We start from the raw sequence: 14447 nt of genomic DNA, 5'->3' as shown, positions 1-14447 counted from the left end.
TGAAGTCACGATGACGTCATTCTGTGATTTTAGATCGATTTTTGAAGTTTTGAAGCTATTAGCACCATATCTCACGAAAGCAACATGTTAAATTCAAAATTCTGTTTGTAATGGGTTGATTAAGTAATAGATGTAGGCAGAAAAAAACGACAAATGTGTGAGTCATGATGACGTCATCAAAAATGCTGTTTTTTAAACACACATACGAGAATAAGACAAAATGGGGTGCTGCGTAGCACTTGTATTGAACTTTAGGATATATAACTTCAATCTCACCAGTAATTTCTTGGCCTTTTTTTCGGACTGCTGTCCTTCAGGACGTACAGGTACATAGGTTGCAATGAGGAAACGCGGAGAACATTAATGCCACACAAGGGAAAGTTCGATCGTCATGAAACTTCGTTTTTAGTATGCAAAATCTTAAATGACGTCATAATGACGTTATTGGCTGATTTTTTATGAGGTTATTGTTTTTTTTTGTTTTATACACAGTTGTACATTGTTTTCGATCAGATCAACTTCAGACTTGGCAGACCAAAAACATCATAAATGTGTCAATTGACGAGATGCGTAAACATGACGTCATCTAGGGTCATGTGACGTCATCTCAGGTGCACATTTTCATCAGATTGAACATGCAAAGTTAAGGACGTGTTAAGGATGAAATTGACATCGTGATTACGTCATCATTGATCATGTGACGTCATTTTAAAATTGCTTTAATGTCTTCTAGACAACCACATGTGTGATTGGGTTGAAACGAGTTATGCACTTAGGCATAGACGTGTTATAATTAATAATTAAGATGACATCATGATGACGTCATGGGTTATGACATGTCATCTTAAATTCCTATGTCTAAAGAACTACGTGATTTTCCGAAACAGCTAATATTTAATGTAATCATGTTCGGGCAAATATACTCATTAAAAAAAATCACAACGCAGAAAAGCCCTATGCTCTGTTCATCAAACAGACATAGTATCTAGCTTTATATTATTTTGTATTTTATATTTTATCACAGCTCAAATGAAGTGCTTCGAGGCCATAGGCAAGAATGGTCATCCAGGACCTTGCCTTGTTTTTTTTTTTTCAGACCCTTTTTTTAATTTTTTTTTTACTAAACTTTGTTTTTAGTCTGGAGTGCTTATTGGCAACACATGTACAATATAACCGCTGAAAACGCACATATAAAAAAAACGTTAATTTATACTGGCCGACTCGATACATATCTACCCTGTGAATGGATCAAATCTTCATTTTAGAGAAGTCGTCGAATTACTGCTGCTGTTATTTTCTTCTGAATCCAACAAATGCAATGTCAGATAGTTGGAATTAAGTCATATGATTTTACGTTTGGCCCCAAAGCTGGAACGAAAAGAGTACGCTGAAAGTGTTTAAGAATTTCCATAGGGACATTTTGGGCATTTGTTGCACATATGCCAAACAATGTGTCCAACACTCATATTCACGCATGAATTGAACAAATTTACGATAGCTAAGGTTTTTGACTTCATTCATTCATTTATCATAATGCAAAAGCAGGAATTAAGTATAGTTTCACCTTCCGTTTTTTGCGGGGGGGGGGGGGGAGGGGGGGAGGGGAGGAATGCCAAAAAGGGGATTTTATGTATGGGGCATTCATTATAGGACTATTTGGTTATGTTCTGCATGTTCGCAAACACAGCGATGTAACGTTAGTTTTCAAATTACAAGAATATGCAACATTTCCAAGCGTCCAAAATACAAAACTACCAATAATTATCGCGAAAGAACCTGCTGGGCTGTTGGCGAATAAAGCATCCTGTAAAATTATGGCACCTGGCGTGCTAATACGTAATGAATATCTAGTGTGTATATTTATCTGAAAATTACCTTCCAATGTTTGAGTAAAGTGAAGTCAATACGCACCTAAACTTACTCTATGCTGAGCCCAGGACAACTAGAAGACTAGCCGGCCCTATCATGGAACACTTTGATTTGGGCAGTCCCAACTTAGGTCAGACTGATGGCAAATTGAGGGCGCAAAATGTGTGTGCCGCATTGCCAATTTGTCTTTGTCATTCTCTGCAAATGTTATTATTATCCTCTCTCTTCTAGAGTTGCCCCCTACCCAGCTTGCCCCACCAGCGCACGACTCTATTAGCATAAGCTGGGCCAACGCACCTAATCCTGCTGACAACGTTGGGCAGTATCTGATCAGCCTGCAGCAGCCTGTAGGTACAACCATTGCTGTTGCCCCGGTTGTCGCAGTGGCTGGTGCGACACAAACCTTCCAGGGCCTAAGCGTCGCCGTGGAGTTTAGGTTGAGAGTGGATGTGGTACTTCAAGATGGGCTGCCACTGGAGTTGAACTTTACTAGAGACACGTACACTGGTGAGTGAGATAATATTGTTTGTTTTTTTGACTGACGATCACTTGCAATTTGTGCAATCTGTCCTTTGCCCATCAAGTACCTATACCGGTATGTATATACTTCCGGGTGAAGTGGGACAATTGCAGTGATATTAATCATTTGGGAGGCTAATCGGCCTCACTCGCAACTAACGAGAAGCCGAATTGTAAAGGACGCGGCTACAACGTGGTCGAGCCATTCATACATACGACCCATATATGACCATGGAGCACAGCCAGAGATTGAACGTGTTTGAGTTTTTCGGAGGGAGGAAAGACGGAGGGCTCCAAGAAAAATCCTTGTGGCACAACAGAGAACCCACTCACAACTCTACTTACATAATGTCCTAGCCGGGAACGAACCAGGGCCACAGTGCTTTTATGCACTAGCCGCCCATTCCACCTGAAAACACAAACTGGGAATCCCTGCCGGTTACACCTGTAAAGTCCGACGTCCCATTGGTTCGACGTCTCATTGGTCCGAGTTCCACTGATTCAGGTTGACTGACCCTAACCCTAACCCCAACCCTAACCCTAACTGTCGGACCAATGGATGGCGGACCAATGCATTGGTCCGACATCCAATTGGTCGTCGGGCCAATGGGACCTATAGACCTGGGACTTATAGACCAATGGGTCGTCGGATCAATGGGACCTCGGACTATACTAGAAACGTCGCCCTCCCTGTCAGGGTACCTTTGCAAAGAGTCAGACGACATGACTGCATACGTTCTGTACAGGTAAACCACAATTACGAGAGCGCGGTGTCAAGGGTTGTATTTTGGGCAAGTTGTTATCATGAGGCAAATTTGGACAACGATGGGTGGGAGGGGGGGGGGTGGGGGCTTTCAAGTGTCTTTCACAAGGTTTTTTGCCCCTATAAAATGGTTTTGTACAAGTTGCATCTGATGCCACCACTCCAGAACAAGTAGTGTTGGAGCTTTTACCCAATCCTCACGCCCCATGCCATACTGCATGTTCCTCAAATAGCCATTTTTTCCATCGACGCACGGAGTGTACATCGAGTAAAGTGGTCTATTTTTAACAACAGAATTTTTCTCTTTTAGTGCCATACCCGCCATCCAACGGCATGTTGCACAGGACGAACAGCACCACTAGCTACCTGACCTGGGACGCAGCCCCAGCCCCCGTGGGCTACTATGAGTTAATCATCACACCTCAAGGGGGTCAGCCCAGGGTCTACACCTACGCGCCGGGAACCACAGGGGTCATGTTGGACAACCTGGAGAATGGGGTGACGTATAGTTACACTCTGAAGAATGTTGTGAACACGGGAAACATTGAGATTAAGAGCGACACCTCCGATCTCACTTTTGTGTTACCAGGTCAGTGCTGGATGCATCTTAGTCTTAGTTCAAGACTGTGGTTTTGAGTTTGATCCCCTTAAGTATATAGCCATTCCGGCAGTCCCTGATATGTGGAGTCGAGCATCCACGATGATAGAGGGCGCTATCCACAAGATGTATCAAATCCAGTCTTGGAAACTTGGAAGTGGGACCCAAGAAATCATAGTTTGCTTTAAAAGCTGCAGATAGTACTGATTATTCATTGGCTCCTACTCAAGTCAGGAGTAAATATAGCCTCGCCAGACTTTGTTGACAATGCATCAAAAGTGCCCTTTCCCATTATTTACATATGGTCAGAAAACAGGACAAGAAAATAAATGTGTCTCCGGTAACATTGGCAGGGACTCATCGAGGACTTAATTATTTGTAAAGTCCTTATACTTAATCAGCATTTAGTCCAAGTATTTGATCTTTTCAAAAGACCCATTTCAGTTAAAAAGTTAGACATCAACTAAAATGTGCAGGTAATGTAAAAAAATATCAACTGCCAAATGTATATTACATTCCAACATTTTGTGATGCAGTTGGGGTACCAGAAACAGTCGGCATTATTTGTGTTCTAACCTACGACATATATAAAACGTATATGCTCTGACAATTGACCATACTAATGCTGAAATGTTTTCCACTCTCCAAAGAAGGTGATCGTCGTGTCTTCAAAAGTTTCTCTGTTTTTTTAATAAGTATAATACTTGCTGTCTCCAGGTGCCCTCTAGCTTACTTCGTCGAAATGCATTTTGCTAAAGTCATTTGTTTTTGGCAAATGAGCTACAGTTTGTTGTCAATGCCCAGTGTGCATGTCCGTGTTTGTCTTTCTGTGCCACTTGTGTTTGTACATGTAATTACATGTATTCCTGTTTTGAATAGTAACTTTTGGTAAATGCCAATAGTAGAGTCAGATATATGTACCTCATATCTTCAATTACAGGTATTGTCGAAATGTTACCGTTAAGATGAGTGGAATAAACCAAACGTGAAACTTCCAACGTTTTAGATTTCATGTACACCAATGCAATCTTCTTGCAATCTCTTTTACATTTCGTGACACAGATCCACCTGTGATCTCCGGTTGCCCAGATAATATCTATTTGGTAACTACACTTCCACAAGGCGACACTGTCTTCTGGACACCACCGAATGCAACAGACGCTACTTCTGTTGACACACACTCAACACACGTGCCGGGGCAACTTTTTCCAGTCGCATCAACTCAAGTCACATACACTTTCACCGATTATGTACATGGGCTTTCCTCAACATGCGTGTTTACTGTCACTGTCACATTGGGTAAGTGAAACTGATAATAAGCTTATAACAAATCTTAGTTTAAAGAAAACTGTTGAAGTGTTGTTTAAAGTAAGCTTTATTACACAGAGGCTTGGAAAGTAGGTAAATAGGTTTACTGCGTAGACATGGTCATTACTACTTCATCGTAACAAAACTCCGATGTTCTAATATGACTCACAGTCATATAGTCCGGCAGCTAACCCGGTTGCACTATTTCTTGATGGTTTCTAGGCCTTTGAGACCTGCATGATTCCGAGTCTGATTGATACCAACTCGGCATCCTTGGGGGAAATTGAGATATCCAAGATGGCCGCCAATGTGGCCTTGAGCATATACAGTATGTATCAAGAAAATGCAAACAAAACATAAGTGAATGCCAGACGTAGAATGTAAAGCCAAAATAGATAATATAGATATGGTTTGAAAGATACGCCTCTCCTCCTTAAAATGAGACATAAAACGTCCAAATCCGATAATTTTTTGACAGAGTTAATGAGTAATTATTCAAGAGATTACAAATTGACCATGGGACCAAGTTTTCCATTTTAAGCATTAAGACAAATAAAAGGTAGCCTAATTGTCTCTGTGTGGATATTTGACTGGCCTATACAAAATTGCCTTTAGCGAGTAAGCACAATCCTAAACACTTTCTTACAATCACCTCGTATTAAAAATGTTTAGCATGTAAACATGTTTGCAAACTGATAGCAAGACAGTGTTAAGAATTGTGTGATTGGCTGAACACATTTTTTGTAGGTCAGGCAATTAGGCTACCTTGTCCCAAGGCATGCCTGAAATGGAAAACTTCTTCTCATGGTCACATTTAACTCTCTTGAAAAATTACTCATAACTCCGTCAAACATTATTAGAATTTGACGTTTGATGTCTCATTTTGAAGACGAAAGGCGTGTCTTTTAAATCATACATATATTAGCTATTTTGGTTACATACTCTACGTCTGGCATTCCGTTATATGTTGTTGGCTTTTTTAAAATTTTGATACACAATGTCATAATAAACTTGTAGGCCCAGAACATTTTTGATAAGTGATATAGTGCACAATATGGATTTAAAGTCACTGAATCAATTTTTACGATTTCCATCCCATTTTCACTGTTTTTTTTTTTCGCCATACAATGTGAATCTTGAATTGGCCCATGAATTAACAGTTTAATCATTTTGTTTGAAGTAATTTGCTTGATTGTTGTCGACGTATTTTTTATATTCAACAGATTCACAGGATCCGTGTCACTGTCAGAATGGTGGGACTTGTTTTGGGCAGTCTAACTGCATTTGTCCTTCCGGCTTTGGTGGAATTACATGTGAAACACCTCGTAGGTTCTATGTTCTTTTTACCTTCAAAAGTATAAATAAATATTATTTTGATGTTATCTTGGAAAAAGACAATTTGCTTATCGGCAAAAGTTGTTAAAGGGCCTGGCATTTAGAGCCTAGCGGGGCCTTTAGAAAAAAGTCAAAGAAATCGGCAGTTTTGCATTTAAACTGATCTCCGATTAAGCGTGTATGCCTTGTTCAAGCAATCCTTGTCGATACGGGGCCGGGGCCGCGCATAAGTCCCACGCCTCACAGGTCCGACGCCTCATCAACCAAATCTCATTCCCCAACCCAATAAAAGCCCGTAAGTCCGACGCCTCATAGGTCCGACACCCCATAATTTCGACGCCTCAGTTGCCCCGACAGCCATTATTAATGAAAAAAAAAAAGACACAGTAAGGAATGCACCACGGACGCGTCCACCCACGGGATCGCCGCCATTGATATTAAATCCACCGAGGGCTGGGCGTGCAGTTTGGTCCGATCCAGTAAGCACCGCCCCATGGTGTTCTGACCAATCACAGCCGTGATTTATGTCCGACGTGCGTGCACTAAAGTCCGACATGCGTGCACGCGCGTATTATGCGCGCGGCAGGAAAATGCAGTGTGGCATTGGAGAGGAGCACGTGTTAATTTGCCCACGTGCGCACTGGGCGGAGCTTACTGGATCGGTCCATTGTCCGAGTACGAGTACAACGAGTTAAGTTCAAAACCACTGCAGTTCCAGTAGATTAACCGTTTTTGGCTTTTCGGAAAAATAAAGCTTTCTTTGCTAAAGTCATTTGTTTTTGGAAGATGAGCTACAGTTTGTTGTCAATGCCCAGTGTGCATGTCCGTGTTTGTCTTTCTGTGCCACTTGTGTCTGTATATGTAATTACATGTATTCCTGTATGGAATAGTAACTTTTGGTAAACGCCAATAGTAGAGTCAGAAATATGTACCTCATATCTTCAATTACATGTATTGTCGAAATGTTACCGTGAAGATGAGTGGAATAAACCAAACGTGAAATTTCAACGTATTATTTACAATCGAAGTGTGGAGGACATTGTTCTTACAAATAGACACCGTTCTGATTCTCAGAGCAATTTTGAATACCGTAAATTATTCAAAACAAAAGCAAGAAATTAAAGATAAACTCGCTTAGTTCGAACGTTGTACATGTCAACAATGACTGTCGAAATGGTTATCTATTTTTTTTTTCAGATTGTAAATGTCACATCGACTCAAGTGGTATACCAAACGCCTGTGATGTTGCAGCAGGATGCGACGTTGGAGACATCTTAGATGTCCTGGCACAGGTAGGTCATGCACACTGCCTCTTCGTCGTTACCTACGTAAAACGCCAATTAATTTGTGCGCATACCAAACTTACTCGAGGTTAATCAGATATTAACGACATAAAACATACAGGGTGAGTCAGAATGATCTGCACCCAAGTTCACCATTTTTTGTGAAAAAAAGATTATATTGAGGAAAAAAATCTGTATGTTTCATATAGGCCTAAATGGTTGTTATTAAGCTTGTCTTCCACAGGAATTTCGAAGTTTTTAAATCAGGCTGAGGCTGTGGCGGGGAGTTATGCCATTTGGCCAATTTTCCAGTCTGCACAATTTGTTTTGCCTCTTTTAAATGTGTCAATAAATTCAAGCCAGTCAGTATGACAAGTTTCAGTCTTGTTATTACTCTGCTTCACATCAGTACGTGATTTTTTGTTGAACCACCTAACCGTGGTCAAAGTGGGTTTTTTTCTCGCGGGTGTTCTTTGCTAGCGCTTTTCTTCAAAATTGTACAATGGATATACATGAAACTTTCACTTTATGTCCAAAATACCAGCCTCTAGCATATCTCATTTGCACATGTTTCGATAATCGCTATACATTAAATATGTCCTTGAATTTGGGTCCAGATCATTCTGACTGAACCTGTTGTTTATGCGATGAATACTATGGTCAACAAAGTGATTTCTTGTGCCTAATTTTACACGCCCAAAATATAAAAATAGATTGAAATTTGATTGACAATGCACAACCATGCAGTTGTTGATTGAAACATTTGATCAAGGTGTCAATAATTCGGATGTTATGCCTTTAGTAGACTACGTTTTTATACATCAAACAATCATCAACCCATATAGACATCAGACACTCGTAGATGTTGTGCATTTCTACTGAAGTATCTCCTTTCTAATTATGATCCTATAGGTTGTGGTAAACGAAAACAATGTTCTACCAGTGTCCGTTGTGCTGACAAAAGCGACGTCACACTTCGAAGGCATTGATCAAGACGGGCTCAGTTTAACGGCAACGGTTCTAGAGAGAATAGGAAATGTTACCAATCCAAGTCTCGAGGTAGGTACTAACGCCAAGATTAGCCGGGTGCCTCATTCTAACAGATCTTTATAAACTGACTCGATAGTGCACGTGCCTCCCGCCGTGGGTGGATGCCACATGCATACGAATGGTAGTTTTCTTACACTCTAAAAACTCTGGGGTCAAATTGACCCCGATATGAGTCTATATCTGCACAGTCCGTTCAGGGTCAAAAAAATGACGCTTTTCTAGGTCAAAAAGAGCCAGAAGAATGCCATTTTTGACCCGGAAAAAGTTCATTTTGACCAGAAAAAGGTCAATTTTGACCCGAAAAATGGTGGTGCAGATAAAGACGCAGATTCTAGGTCAATTTTGACCAAGGAGTTTTTACAGTGTAATGTCAAGTACATCCCGCACTTACATTTTGGAGATTGAAATTGGAAGGCAAGATTTTTTTGTCCCTTGAAAGTTGGAATCGTCTTTTGTTTCCGACCATTTGTTTTCGTAGGTGACCTTAAACGTCATCAAGACTGTCGACAACGTTCTCAATCTGCCATACGAAATCTTCGAAGAGAATGATGATGATGCTGCGGGAAGGATCCTCCAAACCTTCGAGACACAGCTGACGTACGTCCAGGAAAACCTGACGATCGACTACCTGACGAACCTAGCAGTCGATGTCGTCGTACTTGGAGCAGATTCTGACGCCGATGCCGGCATTAGCTACGCTAGCATCCCAAGAGGCGGGGTCATCGATGACACTCTGCAGAACAATGAGGATCGGCTGGATTCGGCGATCGAACCACGGAATGACGCCGAAGCATTTATTGGTCTTCCCGGCGAAGCTCTAGATCTTGTTGATGAGCAAGGTAAAGGAAAACACTAGTTCATATCTTTGCACTTAATGTTGGAAATGAAATAAAGATAAAGCTCGAACTATTTTGTCAAATTTTGCCCTTAGAGCGCTTGTAATTTGATACCTGATGACGTCATGATGACGTCACAAAATTAGTAACATTTTCATACCGGGCTCCAAGTTCATACTAGATTTTATTATCAGTCCTTTGGATCTAGTTTATACCAGTTCAATTAAGTATCTCTGCAAGGAACGCTAGAAATGAAACACATATTGGGTAAGGCATTATGAGAACCTAATAGAGTGAAGTTATTTTTAGCTTTTGTTTAAAGCCTATGATGAATAATTTGTTTCAGATTCCATGGTAAACTTGACAGTTGTCTTCGCCGTGTACCTGACCTCCAAGCTGTTTCAGTTAGCCACACCCGAGTCCCTGAGCTTTCCTGACGGGCGACAACTGTTGGTGAACAGTCGCATCATATCAGCTATCGTCGGAGACAGAGATAAAATCATTGAAAACCTATTGAGCCCTGTTGTAACGTCTTTCATTTCTCTGGACGTAAGTGACATCGATTTATACCTAGGGCCACGAAGATGCATCATTTTAAAGATGCGGAATTGTCGGAGGAATACATCTTAATAAAAAAATCCCTTACATTGACCCGATCGCACTCCTGACGCATTCCTATCTTTGACCCTGAGAGACGTTAGTGCGGTGAGTTGGATAACCCTCCGAGTAAGGCTACAAACAAGAACGGGACCCTTTTGTTGTGCTATAGTTCTGGAAGATTAGGGAAAACAAAGACTGGGGAGGGAGCATGTGGTCCGGGTAGGCACTATGTGAAGACTGTATAGTTAATGGATATGGCCCAAGAAGTTGCTTGCTGCATCGTCTCTGAACAAAGCTTTGATTTCAGTTCTGACCCAGTGTTCTTTGTACCTGTTTTTCTTTTTGTGCTTTCCAAAATAAAGGTAAAGAAAAACCATACATTTTGCATTTTAATTGACTCAAGATCTTTTCTTTTATTTTAGACATCACACACAGGTGAGTCAATCTGTGTCTTTTGGGACACTGCTTCCAGCAACTGGTCCACCGAGGGATGTACTCGGTCCACGGTCAGCCCTGGTCAACGTTCCGTGGCCTGTGACTGCAATCACCTGACTAACTTTGCTATTTTACTGGTGAGACTCTACGGGTAATATAGTTAATAACATTCTTCTGTTGTTTTCTTTGGCAAACCTGAGGTTTTTGTGTGGCTGTTTATTGCTTGCTTTCTGTTTTCGTTTATATGTTTCTCAGAGTTATTACGGGGACATTGACAACTTTGCGTTGGATGTCATCAGCAAGGTCGGCTGTGGAATATCCATCGCGGCTCTGGTTCTGACCATTTTGACCAGCTTGGTGCACCGGTAAGAATTGTGTCATGAGGGCCAAACAATCAACAGTAATGCATGTTACATGAAGTACCAGGCATTAATAATGTACATTAATACCATTTATGAATGGACTGTGGGGTTGAGGGCAGCTAGTACCTCAACCTATATATGGTGGTAGGAAAAAACGTTCCAAGCCAAGGTCAGGTATGTGTAGATTGAAGGGGTGGCTTCGCGTAAGGTGTATTTCTCTTAGACCGGATAATTTGAGCTATATAAACTATAATGTTTCTTGTCAAATGCCGGATTTTTTTAAAGACTTTGTTTTTGTTTTGATGCCACAGTGAGCTAAGAAACAAACCAGCCAAGAAGTCTTTGATCAACCTGTGCGTGTCCCTGCTAGCCTTGTACGCGGTCTTTCTGGCCGGTATAGACCGGGCTCAGTCCCCGGTCACCTGTGTCATCATGGCCGCTCTGATCCACTACTTCTTTCTGACCTCCGTCTGCTGGGCCTCGGCCGAAGCCATTAATATGTACTACCTTCTGGTCCTCGCGCGCAGGGAACTGATGCCTAGATTTCTACTGCAGGGGATGGTGTTCAGTTGGGGTCAGTTTTAGATTTCCTCATCAACAACACATAAATATTAGCCTGCTCGAAAGTAGATCGTGCCGTCTAGTTCATCAAAATTATGTTTGGTGAGATGTCATGCCTAGGAGTTCACCTATTTTATATCGAATTAATAGCCACGTTTCATGAGGTTCTAATAAAGAGAGCGTTTTAATTCTTCATTTTCTAGAAATCTACCGTTAAACATTTTCAAAGTACGTTTGAAACCAACTGCTAAAAGCTCTCAGTTATCCAAAGTGAAGACGCCCTTATAAAGAGTTGAACTTGCAGGTGCATTAATATGTATACCTCATATAAAACTAAAATTTAATATACTTTTTTTAATGGTTTATTAGGTATTCCGATGGTGATCGTGGCCCTTACTTTCGTGGTGCTGTACCTAGTCACTGGACACTGGGAACTTGAGAGCAAATAGTAAGCATTAAAGGTCCATTTAAGACGAATTTGTCCGAGAAAAAAATGTTGCAACTTTCTACTCCTCTTAAATGTATGAAAACTACATACTTTTTTGGAAAATTTTGAGATAAGTGCCTTTTTTGATAAATTGTCATTGTTTTCAACTGTGGGGGTTATTGCTGTGATGTCATTTCGGGTACAAGCCAATGATAGACTGGCTCCATGACCTTGCAATTCCCCGACGTCTATACATTGCTCCAATTTAATTTTACTGAGTGAGTCGGGGAACCAGACTACAAGTATCTACCAACACTGCTATACAATATTTACCCCGAAATCCATCCATTTCTGAAAATTACAGCAAAAGCAAATGTTGTATATAAAACGTACGTCGGATTGATGAATTTTCTTTTCTTAGCATTGAACACCTAACATTTAGACTTGGATCGTCAAAAGGTTTAGATTTCAGGAGTAAATCTTATAAATAACTACAAATAAGGTTTACAAATGTCATTGACCCCTCGAAGTTCACCAGAGATCAGAATTGTTTCCATATCTGATCATCATCTCCATTGTATAAAGACCTATAGCTTAGACTTTGGACATAGGAAAGTGAAGTTTTGAAGAACAATTGTTTGACCTGCCTTGCTTCATTTTCTAGCTGCTTCTTGACTCCTGGCAACGCACTCTACTTCGGCGTCCTCCTCCCAGTTGGTATGATGCTTCTCTTCAACGTCTTCATATTCATCCTCATCGGGCGTCGTCTCGTCTGTCAGCGCATCAAGACCTCAAAGACACGACAAGAGACCCACCTGGAGAAAGTTATCCGTCACGGTCGAACCATGCTTCTGATAAGTCTGCTACTGGGGGCGACTTGGCTAGTCGGGTTCCTGGCGGTTAAGGAGGCAACCTACGTCTTTCAGTGGATCTTTGCCGTTCTCAACTCACTCCTTGGCCTGGCTATCTTCCTGTTCTTCATTGTTAGACAGAAGACGGGCAGGGAAGGGCTGAGGAAGCTCCTCTGCGTTGATAAGATTAGAAAGATCACACGCACGCGGGCCTCACCTGCAATCCATATGCGTGGAACCACGAATCAGGGTGTTAATGTCACACCAATGTAATGGGTACAAACTGCAAGATATACACATCGAACCAGTAGGTTTACACAGGTTCTTTTACGATCCTCCCCGCAGAAAATAATTCTACATCTTGCTGTCATCAATGCGTCAAACCGACACAAACAGTAAACTACAAGTTAAGCCTTTATTAATGCGATCCATGAATTGAAAATTGCTTAATACCCTGTCGAAGATTGAATGAATGTTCTTGTCATATCGTAATATGTATCCTTAAGTGAACGTTTTTAGAATAATCATTGAGTATTATTTAGGCGTACAATTAGTCAAATTTGTACTGTAAGTTGAAAACGTTCACCAGATGCCTACGTTAGTCGGCATTAGTAAGAGCGGTTTATAACTCATCTGTGTTGTTGGCAGGGAGGCAAAATGCGCCCTCTGTTGTCATTCAAAAGTTTCGCGAGTGATTTGCATATCATGACCTTTGTGCTTTCTTGCGCGAAGGCGAATTGTAACAAGTTTTTTTTTGCCTGTGGGACTTGAACAGGAAAGACCACCAAAATTTTGGGCATATTTTCTCTCTATTTCTTAGCCAAATTTATATAATTTTGGACGGGTAGTATTGTAGATTCGTCCCTGTAAGTACTTTGGTGTATAATGTGATCTTTTTGTGAGAACATGGAGTTAATTTTGAGGCCGGTTGATTTAGATCTGTAACCTCTCTGTAGCGCGTATAGCCAGCCATGTTTTGACATTTGACCTATAATTACACATCGCTGAGCTATTTTAATGTGCCGTACTATATGTAAAGAATATAATCGTCTTGACTCTTGTGTCAATTTGTCATCCCGCTACATTTATCGTTAAAACTACGTTAACTTAGAGATAGAGTTGACAGGAAATTATGGTTTCGAGGACAAATTAGAGGAAGTAGTTTTAAAGTATTAAACTACTTTTAAAGTTACACATTGTTGAATATACGTATTACAGTTAATGGCTCTTGAATAGGCTGCTTTTCTTTTGTAGAAAGTGGAATGATAAATGCACGACACGTTCTTCAGGCTCATGAGAGTTTTGAATAATTATTTTCACACAGCGAAGGGACGCCAAATAACTCCCGTCGTCTGTCTTTTTATTTCTTGTCGTGTAGGCCTATGTAGGCCTATTCCAGCTCCTGTTAAATGAATTCGACTGCGGAGCTTGTCGGCACGAAGACTAATTGTTCTATCCTACACAAAAGTGAGAAAATAATAAATAGAGGATACACATTGGCTTTATAATAATGTTAGTTTGTATTTTCTTCAGCGTTCAGAGAAAGGGGGAATTTGGTTGAAAGTGTAAACTAACATTCACTAGAAAAATAAAGGTCTTTTGCACTCTCAAAACGCTTGTTAAAATTTGGTTGGTTAAACAGTTGAATGA

At 40.8% G+C, this 14447-nt stretch overlaps 1 protein-coding gene and 1 long non-coding RNA gene across 2 annotated transcripts; both read left to right on the top strand.

The window, feature by feature from the left end:
• The first annotated feature begins 4821 nt into the window (after positions 1–4821).
• LOC119744678 lies at positions 4822–7671 on the top strand. The gene is made up of 3 exons (XR_005273584.1): positions 4822–5048; positions 6281–6382; positions 7590–7671. It is a non-coding gene; the product is annotated as an uncharacterized LOC119744678 (long non-coding RNA).
• A 660-nt stretch (positions 7672–8331) lies between these two features.
• LOC119745226 (adhesion G-protein coupled receptor G7-like) lies at positions 8332–13137 on the top strand. The gene is made up of 9 exons (XM_038221449.1): positions 8332–8343; positions 8588–8734; positions 9204–9564; positions 9929–10110; positions 10584–10733; positions 10852–10961; positions 11270–11532; positions 11889–11967; positions 12611–13137. The coding sequence occupies exons 1-9, from the start codon at positions 8332–8334 to the stop codon at positions 13068–13070; spliced, it is 1764 nt and encodes a 587-aa protein (XP_038077377.1). The 3' UTR covers positions 13071–13137.
• The last annotated feature ends 1310 nt before the right edge of the window (positions 13138–14447 follow it).

This window comes from Patiria miniata, unplaced genomic scaffold, assembly GCF_015706575.1.
Source record: "Patiria miniata isolate m_02_andy unplaced genomic scaffold, ASM1570657v1 HiC_scaffold_7, whole genome shotgun sequence".
NCBI classification, from domain to species: Eukaryota; Metazoa; Echinodermata; class Asteroidea; order Valvatida; family Asterinidae; genus Patiria; species Patiria miniata.
This window is presented reverse-complemented; position numbering and strand designations above follow the sequence as displayed.

Coding starts and splice junctions, on each gene's coding strand:
- LOC119745226 (XM_038221449.1), top strand. Junction 8,735..9,203: donor TTACCAATCCAAGTCTCGAG/GTAGGTACTAAC, acceptor TTGTTTTCGTAG/GTGACCTTAAACGTCATCAA. Junction 11,968..12,610: donor TGGGAACTTGAGAGCAAATA/GTAAGCATTAAA, acceptor TTCATTTTCTAG/CTGCTTCTTGACTCCTGGCA.